This window comes from Vanacampus margaritifer, chromosome 20 (assembly GCF_051991255.1).
Source record: "Vanacampus margaritifer isolate UIUO_Vmar chromosome 20, RoL_Vmar_1.0, whole genome shotgun sequence".
NCBI lineage: Eukaryota > Metazoa > Chordata > Actinopteri > Syngnathiformes > Syngnathidae > Vanacampus > Vanacampus margaritifer.
Genome location: NC_135451.1, coordinates 6,866,992 through 6,883,607, shown reverse-complemented (window position 1 = coordinate 6,883,607; position 16,616 = coordinate 6,866,992). Strand labels below are relative to the sequence as shown.

The 16,616-nt window shown below is 40.0% G+C and overlaps 1 protein-coding gene across 1 annotated transcript in view; it reads right to left on the bottom strand.

The window, feature by feature from the left end:
- Nucleotides 1-4,065: 4,065 nt before the first annotated feature.
- Nucleotides 4,066-16,616, bottom strand: part of stau2 (staufen double-stranded RNA binding protein 2) — a 100,606-nt gene continuing 88,055 nt past the window's right edge. The window contains exons 14-15 of the mRNA XM_077554180.1: nt 6,488-6,553; nt 4,066-4,440 (exon numbers count right to left, since the gene is read on the bottom strand). Coding sequence (XP_077410306.1) covers nt 4,405-4,440; nt 6,488-6,553 — 102 coding nt within the window. The 3' untranslated portion in view covers nt 4,066-4,404. The remainder of the gene's footprint in view (nt 4,441-6,487; nt 6,554-16,616) is intronic.

The following is a 16,616-nucleotide window of genomic DNA, read 5'->3' as shown; positions in this document are numbered from 1 at the left end:
CATTATGTAAAAATTACAGTTTTAATTGTAGTTGAAAGATAAAGCTCGTGTTGAATTAGAATTTTGAATATAAAACGAAATAAAAACTTAATAATGACGAATGACATAAAAAATAATGGATGTGAAATAATTGGACAATTATTAGTATTAAATATTGCAATTGTACTAACGAGTTGTCCAAGCGTTGAATTTGAATTTTGAATATAGAACGCAATAATATAGAAACAAAACTTAATGACAAATGACATTAAAAGTAATGGATGTGAAATAATTTGACAATTAGTGCAATTGCAATATTTCAGCATTCCCACAATAAATACAAAATGATTGACACTAATAAATTTGAATTTACTAGAAAATATTCATTCATGTATAATTTCAATTCCATTGTAAAAATACTTGTTAAAAATTGTATGTTTTTATTTAACTGGAACAAAACATGATACATCTAGGGCATATTATTATTCTATACATACATGTAGTTAGAAGAAAAAAGGAGTCAATATTACCTGGGGAATGAGTACCTTCACACAGAAAAATACATCAATACTCTCTCACACGTTCATTTTCTCTCAGTGCTCCACTTGAGAACCGGTCAACATAATCCCCAAAGGATTCCTTTCTGTGTTTGGTACACAGTAAAACCCTTTAAAGATTTAGACAAGAATCGTTACTTCTGTGGACATCTATAGGATTCCCCTCATTCCTTTCATGCTGCTGTTAAGACCGGCACTAATTAAGAGGACTTCAAGAGGGTCAATAGCATTTCATTCAGTTGGAAAAATCGATGAGCCCGAACATTTGCTATCGCGCGGCGTGGACTCGCTTGGCTGCCACATTGATTTTCTTCTATTCCGGGCATCAAGGTTCACTTCCTATATTGGCTGCGCACAGCACGGCAATTCATCTGGGGCCTTAACATGGCCTCAAGCAGTTCTGCCAGCGCGTGAACAAGCTTCTGCAATAGAGATGTGCCACTAATGTGTGTGAACAGCCTTGGCGCTACTCAATGGCGAGCAGATGTAGCTGCCGGCTGAGTCTATTAGTCAGTGCGGCTAAATTAAGAGCACAGACGCCGCTGCCCCCTTTCGCTTCTTCATCTGGCCGACGAGGAGAGGCAGATGTGCTGTTAGAGGGCGGCTCAGGCGGCACGCTCGCAAACACGCGTGATGGGAATGATAGTGCGCATGTAGAGGTGACAAATCCAGGTTCAGAAAGTTAAAACCCTGCCACACAGTTTGGCTTTAGCCCCTGATGCTAGCTAGCTAGCTAGCTCCCCTAGCAGGTAAACAAGCACCATGGGAGCTAGCTAGGTCCATAGCTAGCTCCCATGAAGCTCGAAGCTAGCTAGCATCAGGGGCTAAAGCCAAACTGTGGCAGGGTTTTAACATTCTGTCAACTTTCTGTGTGTCAAACACACGTGGTGGGAATGATGGTACACATGCAGAGGTGGCAAATCCAGGTCCAGAAAGTTAAAACCCTGCCAGTTTGGCTTTAGCCATTGATGCTAGCTAGCTACCTAACTAGCTCCCCTAGCAGGTAAACGAGCACCATGTGAGCTGAAATAGCTACCTAGCTCCACTAGCAGGTAAACAAGCACCATGAGAGCTAGCTAGCGAGCTAGATAGGGAGCTAGCTACCTAGCACCCTAGCTAGCTCCCATGGTGCCATTGATGCAATCTATCTAGCGAGCTAGCATCAATGGCCAAAGCCAAACTGTGGCAGGGTTTTAACTTTCTGGCTAGCTGCCATGATGCTCGTTACCTGCTAGGGAGCTAGCTAGCTAGCACCCGGGGCTAAAGCCAAACTGTGGCAGGGTTGTTACTTTCTGGACCTGGATTTGCCACCTGTCATATGTTATGTCATCATCAGAGTTTAATAAAAGAAAAAGGAAGGAGGGAAATCTAGCTATGGATAGTAGCACAGAAAAATGAAAGGATCCATAGGAAATGACATTTTTGGCTTTTATTAAATGAGTTAAAATCAACAAGGGCTGTCACTACTGAATATTTTTAGAATCAATTATTCTATCGATTATTCCCTGGATTAATCGAATAGTGATACAATTTAATTTGCATTAAAGTGTATTACAAAACAATTTCCCCCGAATTACTGTTTAATAACCAATCATCGTTGCTCCTTTTAATACATTATGTGTGATTAAAAACAAACAAAACATCAATACAGCAATAATAAATGAGAGGAATTGATGTACTCACCGAACTTTTTGAAATTTAGTCACTGGTCCGGTCATAAAGTAAAAGTAATTCTGACAGCTCTAAAATCCACCGATCAAACAATTTTGTATTGTTCATATAGTGTTATTTAGAAAAACTGTTAAAAGTGATGAGGCAAATAGTTTACACTGAGCCGAATGATCCATATTCAGAACAAAGACAAAAGTGATCGCTAATAAATTGACAATTCTTAATATGTTCACAAACCCGACATTGACACGCAGCAGAAAGTACAGAGATCATTTTAGATGAATTTTTATTCACTGTTGTGATTGTTACAATTGTTGTAAATTTGCATTTCTTTAGATCTGCAATCATTATCATTAGTAGCAGTCATAGTAGTGGGGAGGGTTGATGTTGCAGGCCGTTTCAAATGTTATTTTTTTTATTTATTTTCAAAATAATTTTATTTATTGATTATTATTATATTTTTTTATTTATAAAAATGACTTGTAATAATCTTAAAGGGGAAGTCAACCACAATTTTTTTTTCCTAAACTAGTCTAAATATGGTATTCTGGTTAATATTGCGTTAGTGGAATAGCAGCAAAATCCAGCTGTTTTTATCCATCTCAGGGGGCGGCCATTTTGCCACTTACTGTCGACTGAAGATGACATCACAGTTGTTCAGGGCTCAGGTCCCAACCAATCACAGCTCAGCTTCAGAATACAGGGCGAGGTCTGATTGGTTATCGCCTGAGTGCGGTCACATATAACATATTATTGTCAAGAAATGTTTAAGGTTGACTTCCACTCTTTAGTTTTCACTCAGAAATAAACACTTCTTAAACACTGGATTTATACACAGGAAATACTTCTCAATCAACACCTCTGGGCTTCTGTTAATGTGTGGAGGTGATTTTCTCCTCAACCACCCCACCCTATTTTGCCATTTTGGGGGTTGAGCCATGGGAGGAGTCAGTTTTGAATTGGTTGTTTACAACCACAAACGGACACAACTAAAGAGCCCACCTTTAAAGTTAATTAGTGTTTTTTTTACCTTTTCGTATCAACAGCAGTTAACTGCCGGTTTCCGAAGCAACAACAAAACCGGAGATGCTCCACTGAAGTCCACTGAAAGAAGACAAAAGACAGCTTTTCTACATGAACTGAGGTGTTTTTACTGCATTCCAACAACATAACAAACCTGCCCTTTACACACTCGCGCCGTCCTGGCCAATCAGGCAATAAAAGCACCCAAGTTGATGTCGCGACGGGTCAATACGACACACACAATGGGGCGTAGATGTGATCGACGAAACGGTGGCGGGATGCTCCACACTGCAGGTTACAACTCGACAATGATACTGGCACATGTAATAGCCTGTCTGTGCCAGGGTGGGGACAAGTTCAAACGGGACAAGGCCGGTCCGAGCTTCACGTCTCGGTGGTCTCCCTTCAACATCACTTTTGTCCACATGAAAAAAACGTTTATTGTGTTAATTTTCAGAATATGATACTCTTGCAATTCATACATATAGATAGACTTTTTTTTTTTTTAAGTCAGCATACAAGGTAAGCTAGGTGACTATATATGAAGACAACGACTAGAACTTTCACAGCACTGGCATTGGTTAATTTTAAATACAGTACTCAAGCATGGTTAGATTAAGAAAAGAAGAAACAGAAACATAACACCCTCGAAACAAAGAAGCTACAGGTTGTTTTCGCTCGTCTAAAGTGTTTCTTTTGTATTTCAGTGTCATGATGTACATATTTTGTGTTCACCATACCAACAAACATGAATCTTTTGGGAATTGTCAGTGTTGGACTTCCCTTCAATTCAAACAGAACCATGCATATCGCTTGTTATTGTTCATTATTATTATTATCTTTTTTTTTTTTTTTTAAGCCAAGACTCAACTCGTCACTAATGTGTGGAGATAGTGTTGTCTTCACATAGACTCAGGTAATGGGGCTGCTTTTAGTCGCTTGCTTCATGGTGCACATCCACCCAATTGCATGTTGACAGGTTATGCAGGATACAGTGGCCATCGTGGGGGGAGGGGAGAGGGGGGGGGTTGCTGTGTGTTTAGTTACATTTGGGGCTCAGGCGGGAGGTGGTTAGGGGCCGTGTGCCCGAGAGAGGGAAAGAGGGGACGTTAGCTCCTGGACGACGGCCTGTGAATCCGTGCAGACCTGAGTGGTGGTGCCTGAGTTAGTCTGTTTAATGTCCGTCGTCCCTCCCGCACGTTTCGGTGCTCTGTGGACACAAAAGAAAATTGCGTTACCGTCGGGCACGCATGCACACACACATTGCAGTTCTGCATGCAGGGGTGTGTCCAAATCTGGTCCTTAAGGACCACTCCAACACGCCTGATTCAAATGATCAGGATTGCTATCAACATTGGAATCTGGTGTGTTGGAGGAGGGAATGCCTACAACATGCAGGGTAGTGGCCTTGGAAGACTGGATTTTGACACCACTGTTGTAGATGTTTCCCTATCATTATCAGGCTTCTGCAGAGCTTGCCGATAAGTTGATCATTTGAATCAGGTGTGTTGGAGAAGGGAATCATCTAAAACATGCAGGAAGACCGGATTTGGACACCCCTGATTCGAATAAAAAGGATCAGCTGTTGATGATCCCGATCTTTGGAATCAGGTGTGTTGGAGGAGGGATACATCTATAAAAAAGGGTGTCCAAAACTATCCTGCATGCTGTACATGTTTCCCTCCTCTAACTCACCTGATTTAAATGATCAGGATTGTTATCAGGCTTTTGCAGAGCTAGCTGATGAGCTGAACATTTGAATCTGGAGTGTTGGAGGAGGAAAACACCTAAAACATGCAGGATAGTGGCATTTGGAGGACTGGATTTGGCCACCACTGTTTTAGATGTTTCCCTCATCCAAAACATCTGATTCAAATCATCGGGATCGCCTGATGATGCATGCCGCATGCTTTTGCTGTTCCCCAACACAACTGATTCGAATAATCAGGATCTCTATGAGGCTTCGGCAGAGCTTGCTGATGAGCTGATCATTCGAATCAGGGGTGTTAAAGGGAAACATCGAAAACATGCAGGAAGACCGGATATGGATACCCCAGATTCAAATGAACAGGATCACCTGATGATGATCCTGATCTTTTGAATCAGATGTGTCGGAGGAGGGATACATCTAAAAACAAGGGTGCCCAAATCAGGTCCTGGCGGCTATCCTGCATGTTATAAATGTTTCCCTCCTCTAACACACCTGATTCAAATGATCAGCTCATCAGCAACCTCTGCAGAAGTGGAAAGTAGCCCTTGAAGACTGGATTTCGACATCCCTGTTTTTGTTGTTTCTCTCCTTCAAAACATCTGATTCAAATGAGCAGATCTCGTCTGATAACGATGCATGTTTTATGTTTTAGGTGTTTCCTTCCTCCAACATACCTGATTCAAAAGACCGGGATCATTATGAGGTTTCTGCACAGCTTGCTGATGAGCTGATAATTTGAATCAGGGGTGTTGGAGGAAGGAAACAGCTAATACATGCTGAATAGTAGCCCTCGAGGACCAGATTTGGACACCGCTGTTTTATACGTTTTCCTCCTCCAACCCCTTTGGATTCAAATGATGATCATTATCAGGCTTCTGCAGAGCTTGCTGATGAGCTGATCATTTCAATTAGGCGTGTTGGAGGAAGGAAACATCTAAAACGGCTGAATAGGGGCCCTTGAGGACCAGATTTGGACACCCCTGCTCTGTGTGAAAACTTACATTTCTTTTTCCATGATGGGAAAATTTGATTGCTGCTGATTGTTTTTGACCTCAGAGGTTCCACTCTATTGTGCTTCTGATAGTTCCAGTTTTGTCAGCCCAGCAATGAACAATGTGAACCGGGTCAGTAAATGAATTCTATATATATATATTTTTTTTACCGTGACGTAAATTAAGCTGTCTTTCCTCACTTTTTCTTTGTTTCTGTCTTCTGCTCTTAGATAGGAGTTACAAGATACCAGCCCTAGCCGAACTTTTATTTTATTTTTTTCCCAGGGCACACCTACTAAGAAAATATTCCAGAATTGATGGACAGGGATTTCCTCATCCTCTTTCCTTTCCTACTGTGCTCATCATGGAGGCGTTTGGGAACGAGGGAAGTTACGGGGAGAAAGCCCTCGTTCCCGTGGCCACTGTGCAAAGTACACGCGTCGTAAGCATTTCTGTAAGCGTACACGCCTCTTTCCTATGGAAGAACGATGACGGGACTGACACCTCACTAGCGCAGCTCTGATTGGTGGGAAGCCGCGAGTGATGCTCCGTACCTTGACGGGGCCGTCCACCGGGTCCAGTCCTTGCTCAGACAGCTGTTTCAAGGCACTTAGAGCAGCCTGAGAAGAGAGGGAAGAACAGATGGTGGAGGGAGGAAGAGCACGATTGAGTGGGAGGAGAGTGAGTGTCACCCTTCAGCTGCTTTTCAAATAACACTTCAGTCTGGGAAAGACAATGCCAGCAGGACACTTTCTCTTCACTCCGTGTTGTCTTTGGCTCCTGCCTTCTCACTATTTGTCTTGCGGTATTAGCTTAACATTTCCACTTGATGTTCTTGCTGCCAAGTCAATATGAGCGTCTGTATTCGTGAATGTCACGCCTAAACCAACGGCTGCAGCTAAAGGACGTGTAAAATATGAGATTTGGTTGATGCCAGGGAAGATTTAAAGATTAAATAATTTATTTGCTGTACTTCTGCTGACTGATGGCTTTGAACAAAAATATATTTTTGTTTCTTGAAAGCTCTTTGCAGACCTTGTGCAATTGTGCTAAAGCCTAATAAAAATAATCAAATAAAAAAAATCAGGAAAAGCCTATTAGAACAACTGAACTTTAATTGGTGTGTACTGACTGCCAAATAGTTTGATGAATGTGATTGGTTAATTTTGAACACGCCAACATCCCCAGTTATTATGGCAGTTGTTTATTTTTACGCCTCCTAAAAGATTTCAGTTGATCAATTAAATTGCATAGGCATGTTCAATACCACTAGTTTTCTGTCATCAATATCAAGTACAGATAATACTAGTGTTTTTGATACATATAATTTACGATAAAAATAAAAATAAAGAAAAACGTACATATTCCAATATAGCATTTTTTCTAAAAAAAGAAAGAAATTAACTAATTTGCTCCCAAAAATGTATGTTAAATATTACCAGTGTCCCAAAAACGTATTTATAAGTTTATGTTTATTTTTTAAAATTATTTATTTATTTATTTATGATAGAGCATACAGAAGGCTTTGATGCAAACTCTGAACTGGAGAGAACGGGTGAAGAAATGGTAGTAATAGAAAAAAAAAAAAAACGGCCAGCAGGTGACAGCAGAGTATAAGAGATCAACCAGGGCCATGTTGAAAACAAGCTGTTTCCCCCTCAGTTTAAAATAGATTTGTGAACAATGATGAAACTTACCTATATTCTAATGCTAATTGCTGCAAAACAGAAACAGAAATAAAAAAAAAAATCCTGATGAAAGAAGAGACGCTAATCTTTCTTTTGGTAGGTTCCATGGTTTTATAGAAATATAACACAATATTCTGTGGGCCTTGAAAATCTGTGAAAATCCAATAAAACATCCGGGAGCGAAGGGGGTTGCTTCAGTGAAAATGGCTGGGAGTGAATGAGTTAATGGCAATTTTCTTTTCTTCTGATCTCTAGTTCCTGATTGTGAAACGGGCACAAGAGGCGCGCGTACCGATAACTTGAAATAAGGACGGATATCAGTACCAGTCATGTGTGTAGAGCAATTTGATATTTTCTCTGGTCTGTGGAGCTTAATAGGGGACCTTGTCTGCCTTTCCTTATTCCGCTTAATTACAGCGCATGTACATCCAGAAGCGCTCCATGCTCCCCAGCATGTTGAGCCACAATGACTACATTGAAAAGTGCAAGTCTACATTTGGACTGGCACATTTTCTGTAAAAAAAAGAAAGAAAAAGAAAAAAGAAAAAAAAAGAAATCATTGCATAGGCTCCAGCACCCCTGCGACCCTTGTGAGGAAAAGCGGTCAAGAAAATGGATGGATGGATGGATGGATGGATGGAATCATTGCACTAATCTGGTTGTGTATCCCATAGTCTGACAGAAAATAGAATCTTTTTGTATTTAAAAACAAACAAAACAAATAACATTTTCAAGACAAAAAAACCCATCATATGTCAACTATGAACCTAAAAAGGTTCATTACCGGATGAATGTCTAGTTGTGTGCAGCCAGCAATGTTATCTGCGTTTCCATGAATTGACACTATACAGCAGATTTTTTAAATTATTTATTTTAACCGGTTCTTATCAGGTTCTTGTCAGAAACTGCCATAACACCACTGACTTCATCGCTAATGCCTGTGCCACGTGCTGCTGGAGTTTTGCTATCATGATTTACAAACAGGGTTATTACAGTTATGGAATTTTCACTATACAGTAGTTAGTTTTTATTTCGTTTTGAAATTTTTTTTTTTAGTTAGTTTTAATTAGGTTTCAGGATAGTTCCGTTAGTTTTTATTAATTCTAGTTATTTCAAAATTGCTTAGTTTTAGTTAATTATTTGTTTTAGTAAAAAAAAAGAAGAAAAAGTGTATTACTTGTGTGCAATATTTAATAAACAAAGCAACACACTTCTTACCTAGTGTTGCGTTTAAGCTGAATTAAATGAAAAAGCAGGCAAGGCGAGCCATTGGAGCCAAAAGGCATTTATAGACATCAGTCAGATGACTAGCTATACACCATTAGCCATTATTTCACACGAGTCAAGGTAGCTCAGTGGGTACAGCAATTGGCTGTCAGCATGGAGTACCTGGGTTCAAACCCCGCTTGGACCACATTTTAGCACTTTAGTAATTTATCTTTCAATTTATTTCTGTAGAAATGGCACTTTGTCTATTTATAGTTAGTTTTAGTTTTGTAAAAATAAAATGTAGTTTCAGTTCATTTTTTTTTAATTTCGTAAACAAAAATGTTAGTTTGAGTTAACTAAAACAACCTTGTTTACGACACAATACTTAAGTGGGAACCAACACAATAAGAGGCCATTTACCACTATTGCCGCCAGTATTTATCAATGTCCGTTAACATACAGGTATCCGTATAAGCCAAGGATCATCACAACGTAACTTTAATAATTCATTCTACGTATAGGTGTAAATAAAATTTGGATCAAGACTTGAGGGATTTCAACAAATTCCTCTACTCTTGGATTGACAGTGCGCCTTTCGGCCCAGCCACTGACTTGAACCACAAATTGAAACCACTTGAGGGCCACTTCTAGAAACGGGCTCTTTAAGTGTGCCAAGATAAACGGGCCCATCTGATGTTGTCCAGGTTCTGTCATGACACACATCCTTTCTCTCTATCCCGATGAACAGGTCCAGATGAGCTCGCATTTTCCCGATTCCCAACGCCGAGTGTGGGCTGTAGTTAGGGAATATATCTCCCAGTTGAGCTGACACCGCAGGATCTGGGCACGGTGGAGCACATTTAACATCTGTCCTCCTTGTAGTTGCATAGCGTGCACATCAGTGGGGTAAAGGGATCAAATGTATGTTAACAGAACCCGTTTCAAGGTCCTTTCAACACTCTTGTTGTCATATTTTCTGTTGACGACAGTGGATTGATAGCATCAGGCGGCCAAAAGTAGCAGTAGTAACGACGCAGCTTGGATTATTTATAGTCATCACTATTAGATAAGAGTAGAGATAATAAATTTGTGCCTCTGCTCAACAGATGAGGGGACCAGTGACAAATGGATGAGCCAACCATACAGACCACCCACATTAGTTAAGATATAATCTTGTAGTGCTGGGAAAAAAACAAAACGGTTTCTCAACATGCATTGCAACATGAAGCAAACCTGTGCACATGTATTTTAACTCATTTGCTCCCCAAAACGTATAAATATGTTCCATTTTAAGTGTCCCAAAGACGTATTTATACATTTTTTAAATAATGCTAGAGCATGCAGAAGGCTTTGATGCAACCTCTGAACTGCAGAGAACGGGTGAAGAAATTGTAGTAATTGCAAAAACGGCCAGCAGGTGGCGGCAGAGTAAAAGAGATCAACCGGGGATATGTTGAAAAAAAGCTCATTTACCAACTGTTTTAAACAGATTTGTGATTTAGGATGAAACTTAGCTATATTCTAATGCTAATTGCTGCGAAATGGAAACAGACAGAAATATACTTTTTTTTCCTGATGAAAGAAGAGACTCAAATATTTCTTTTGGCAGGTTCCATGTTTTTTATAGCAATAGAACACACTATTCTGTGGGCCTTGCAAAATCAGTCAAAATCTAGTTAAACAGCCGGGAGCGAAGGGGGTTGCTTCAGTAAAAATGGCTGGGAGTGAATGAGTTAAAAGAAATACACAAGATGAGATATCCAAGAATGCAATAAAAAAACCAATATCATCTATAAAGCTTGAGTAAGAAAACAAAAAAAGTGCTTGACTTCAGATTATGAGAAACCAGAAAAAAGCAGGAATCAGAATTAATTTATGACTGAAGGAAGCAAAGGTCAAAATCTGGATTTTATCCATCAAACTGACAAAACAAAATCTGCAAATGCTTGCAACAACATAGCAAGACAGGTTTGAGAAATTGTACTGTTGGAATTTCTTTTTTTTTTTTTTCATCAAAATCAAATCAACGGAATTCAACATCAGAACATTTTTAATGAATTTTTTGATGTTTGGATGAGAAAGCTCCGAATAGATTTAACCAATTATCTATCAAGTGAAACAGTAATTATAATCAAAACTCACTTCTTGTTTGTTGTATTTATTCAATCAGGTTTGCCCCCCCCCCCCCCTCCCCTCCTTGGGTAAATAGCTGCGGCCCATCTGTTTTGAGGGTGTGTGGGGGTGTGTGGAGATAAACAACCATAAATCAGAGGCCTGACGGTGGCAGAGCTGCTGATATACGACAGGCAGGCATAAGGGCCAAGGCAGTCGGTCTATGGCCCAGAAACTCCACAAAGCCCAGGACAAACCCTGGGCCAATCTGTGGGAATGGAAGCCAATGATCCCATTATTGTTCTAGTCAGATAAGTTGGCCATCGTCAGCAGAAGACATTGGACTCATGCATCAACACTAACAAAGTATGTTTAGTCTGAGGCTGTGATACGGTCCATATGCCATGCTATGAAGTGGATTAAAAAGTGTCTTAGAGTAGGATTTCCCAAAGTTTTTGAGATGGAATCTGGTTTATTTGTGGAATACCTTGAAACAAGAATTCTGGCTCACTCAACTCAAAACCCTTAAAGTACTCAAGTTATCTCCATTAGTCCCTCTTCACCTAGTCTCCTTCCACACCCCAACTTTAGATAACAAACCGGCGCTCACCCCGTGCCCACCTCACACATTGGCTCATTCATCCATCTATTTAGCTTCTCGTAGTTCAAAGGCTTGGACAAGCAGCAGTCGAACGGGCCGCCGCCGCCGTCTGAGGACGATTTGCAAACGTAGTCGGGTTTCTGATGCGGAGTGACGAGAGCGGCTCATTTTTCTGGGCCTGCTGCTCTGTTCATGGCTTCCCCAACAGAGGCTTTGATTCCATCAACGGCTTAGCCAAACAAAAGCCCGCTCGGTCTCCCAGGAGTCCCATGCGTCGGCCTGATGGATCTAATGGATTGTTAGATCACATTGACCCAGACAAATCGGATTCTTGTGTCAGTTCTCACTACAGGACTGCTGGGTTCGAGTGAAGCATGCAGGAGAGGAGAAGTTAGGCTGGCTGTGGAGATGGGAAGAAAAACAATGGGAATACAAAATAGGGACAGAAGAAAAAAAATATATATTTTTGAGAATAAAGAGAATGTTAATCTCAAGCTTCTCTGCACCTCAGAGGCGACATTTTGAAAAATAAATCCAAATCAATTTGGTTGGTTATCTTGGAAAACCCTGATTAAGCTAATGCTTCCACCACAAGGACTTAAAAGGTAGAATAGTGATAGGAATAAGTCAATCAAGAGAAATGAAACAAAAATATACACGCTGTGGCATTTTTGCCGTTGAGACAGGAAATAAAGAGAAAATGCTGCCGAAAAATTAACATATTCAAGTTAAACTCATTTAACGAGTGGCAACGTAAGATGGCCGCCACATATACATGTAGTTCCTGTACTGAAAATACTAAGATTCCTTGCAAATACAGCATGTGCAGATCACAAATTAAAGCTACGTTCAAAAGATATGACCAACTATTTGGGTTAGAAATGGGTAATATATTCGGTTTTCGGGTTTTTGCACATATTGACATGGCATTTTAAAACCCAAATATTAATATGCAGGGTTAATGACTGTAAAACATAGCTTGGCTTATCAATTGACAGCAATGCTAAAGGGGAAGTCAATCTCAATTTTTTTGACAATAATATGTTCCATGTATGCCCCACTAGTCTAAATATGGTATTCTGGTTAATATTGCATTAGTGGAATATGAGTTACGCAGCAAAATCCAGCCGTTTTTAACCATCTCAGGGGTCGGCCATTTTGCCACTTGCTGTCGACTGAAGATGACATCACAGTTGCTCAGGTCTCAGGTAACAACCAAACACAATTGAGCTTCAGAAAACAGGTGAGCTGTGATTGGTTATTGCCTGAGCCTCGGGATGCTTTTTTTGGGACCGATACCGATATTCAAATCTTCAGTACTCACCGATACCAAGTGCTGATACCATTAGTACTTATGATACATAAAATTTCCCCCCAAAAATGACAGATAATACAAAAAAAAAAAGACATATATCCCAACTATAGCAAATTGCCTTAAAATCAAAAGAAATTAATGGTAATTCTAATTTTTCAATCTGCTTAAAAGTCATTTTGCTAGCGCACACAATAAAATGAATAAAAAAAAAAAATCGATACATAAGATCAAACAAATAATCCAGTGGCCAGAAAAAAAGTCCCAATCAAAATGTGGTTGTACAAAGAAGGCAATTAAGCGAGCAGCAAACGTTAACGAGGCAATTAAACACGGCGAAGTTACGTGAGCTACAAACATATATAACTACATTGAACCAGACAAAGGTGATATTACTCACAACAAGAGTACTAACTTCTTCTCAGTAACACACGCCGAAATGGCGCTGCCGGAAGTAATGAAATGAAGTGTTACCTCATAAGGAGACACACAGGAAACAAATGAGACTAAAGAAAACGTTTGTTCCCCCCAGTTTTTCTGACAGTTTCTGACTAAAAAATGACCACAAGAGCGCAAGTGGCAAAATGTCCGCCCCCTGAGATGGATAAAAAACGGGTGGAATTTGCTGCATAAATCATATTTCACAAATGTAATATTAAATCAGAATGTCATGTTTAGACTTATATTATTGTCAGGAAATGTTTAAGGTTGACTTCCACTTTAACCCACTTAACCCTTCAGTGAATCCGAGACATCGAGAGTCTTTTATGGGATGAAATGTGATGCATTGGAGTATAGAATAAATAAAAGAAGGAAGTCCTGATGAATGAGCATTTGTCATTTTTAACGCCAGATAGTGAAGTGACTCATTTACATGAAAGTCAAATTGTTGCCTTTTGTCTCACAATTTTAAAATCAATCTTCATCCGCTGGATGTTAGACAATAAAGTGGGAGGACTCTTCAACATGAAAAGCAATTCGGACGGCTTCGGATGAGAAGGATCTAAGGGATGCCCGCTAGACTAAACAATGACCAGAGTGGATTTCAAACAGGCAGCAGACAGGAGCTGGCAAGTTGGAAAATGAGTGGCTTTTTTTTTTTTTTTTTTTGTCAGATACCTAAAGCTGGATATATTGTGCTGTTTCTAAAAGGCCACATAAAACCACGACAATGCTCTTCCCTCCCACAACCGCAAAGAAATAGATACATGGGAGGGATCGCAGTCATCCGGTGCCAGCGCCAAGCCTTCATATCACATGATCATGTTTGTTATTTCTTTATCTTCGCTTTCGTGAGTTTTCCCTTTTGTCATGAATGTCTTGAGCTTCTTTCTCATCCCTTGGCTTTCATTTCCTCCAAATTCCTTTGCTTTGCTTCAGCCCACTTTTAGTGCCTGGACTGGGATCACAGAAAAACGTCCATGACAGCTCATGGAGAACACCTGTGTGTGCATAAGTGCTGCCAGAGTACGCATCTATTTGTTAATATGGTGCGATATGTACATGGGCTCTTGAGCAACTACAGAGAAAATGTATTCACAACTTGCGTCCTCACTCGCTCTCCAGATTTCACATCCTCTCCCACATCAGAGGCGTTGATAAAAGAGGCAGTGTGCGCCGCAGCCTGACATGACGTTAATTCCTCTGAAGCCCCTTCACATGTGCCGCCTCACTTTTTTCTTTTTTTTTGTGGCCGCGCGGATTACCCGCGGCTTTGCTACAGCTGAACAAACTTCTCAATGAGGAAATGTATTTGATTCCAGCATACATCGCAGTTATGTGTGGACGCCGCCACATTACGGTGATGAGAAATCCCAAAGGGGATGGCATGCGTGTTTCCGTGCGAGCTTCGAGCTTAGCCAGTGGGTCCTTGAGGCTCCCCGGGGGAGCGAGCCTTGGCTGACATGGGAAGCCATAAATAAGGGCCTGGGGCGAAGCGCCGTGTCATGCGTCATTTGGGCCGGAGAGGCCTGCTTTATCCCCTCCCATCATTGAGCCGCTGAGCATGGCACCTCCTAGGGCGTAATTCAGAACATATGGGCATAAGGCCGAGGGCAGAAGCGCATACCGCACTCGGGCCTTGTCAGCGGAGCATCAGAGATGATACGCAGATGCATCCCGAGACAGCCTTCGTGATAAGAGAGGAGTAATGGTATGCCGTCTGTGCTTGAAAAAGTCTCATCAAAACACATAAATTAAGTATGAATAGGCTGATTTGATCATAGCAACGGATTTCAGCGTCGATATTTTGTATTTTTTACAATATATATATATATATATATATATATATATATATATATATATATATATATATATATATATATATACACATATACACACATGATGCTTACCCTGGGAACTCTCTGAACCTTCTGTTTTTTGTTAGAAAAACAAAACAAAAAAACATCGAAGATATTTTGACATTTTGGAAAACTATTTCATGTAGAAAACAATAGGCATCATCTACTTTAAATGTTAACATTTTAGGCATACTGATGACTCTGGGAGCTTCCTGAACTTTCTGTTAGAATTTTAAAACAAAGTTGTCTATTGTGTAAGATTAAAAAAAAATCTGATAAGTTGTTCAATAAGCATTTGTTTAAAGCATTTCAACAACAACAATTGTTAATAGAAGTTTGTATATATATGTTTTTTTAATTGAATGTCAATATTTTCTCTTTTAGTGAACCTAAATATCTGCCTCTTTGAGTACTAATAGTCTGTATCAGTCCTGAAAAAAAACATATCGGTCTATTTCTACTTATTTCAAGGTATTAGCACTCATGACAGTAATCTCTTCTGTTGCCATTTTATGATCAATAAGTAGTAATTGGAAAGTATAAGAAAAAACATTAATTTCAGGCAATTTTAAAGAAAAATGCCATGTTGAATTATATAGGTCTTTTTTTAATTAAAAATATTTTTTTTGGGGGGGGGGGGGTTCTATGCATCAAAAACACTCAGTGTCGGTACTTGGTATCGGTATCCGTTACACCTCAAGAATTGAGCATCCGTACTGGTATCAGTATGGAAAAAAGTGTTAAGGAACATCCCCTATTCTTTGTTATGATGAAAGAACTGCTACAAATCGGATCCAACACCCACAAGCGAGTCAGTCTGGGGAGTCTCCATCCACTTTCAATATTGCAAACAAATCCTGTGTTAGGGGATGAATCAGTGTCTATATTAAGATGAGACCAAAAAAAAAAAAGAACTTGAGAAGGGTTGTGGAAAGTGCCTCAAGGCCAGTGTGTCACCAACATTTCCTATGCAAAACTGCCTCACAAAGAGAAGCACATGATTCCTGACCCGGGTGCTTTGGCACAGTGTGCCGTGGGAAACGATCCAATTTCACTTAATTTGTCCCAACATTATTATTTATTCATTATAAATATAGCTTTGTTGAGCTATTTATGCCAGCGATTTATAGTTACATTTTCATAAAGTCAAATTGGTGTCCTTGCCGAGTAAAAGTTTGGAAACGCTGACGTAAGGTGTCATGAGAGGATGGGAAGTGTTCACAAAAATATTTCAACTATCGTGGGAGATTCTGGATTCAGTTTTATGACTCCGCTCTCTTTTTATTAGGTTTCCTCGGCGACTCCAAATTAGGCTCGCATCACATCACATCCACCTGCAGAGATCAATGTGTTATCTATGCCACAGGGAGAAGCGTCTGTGTATAATCCTGGACTATTAAGACTCAAATTGCCCTTGGGGGCAAACAGAAAGCTGTGGGAAGAACGGCCGACCTTCAGACA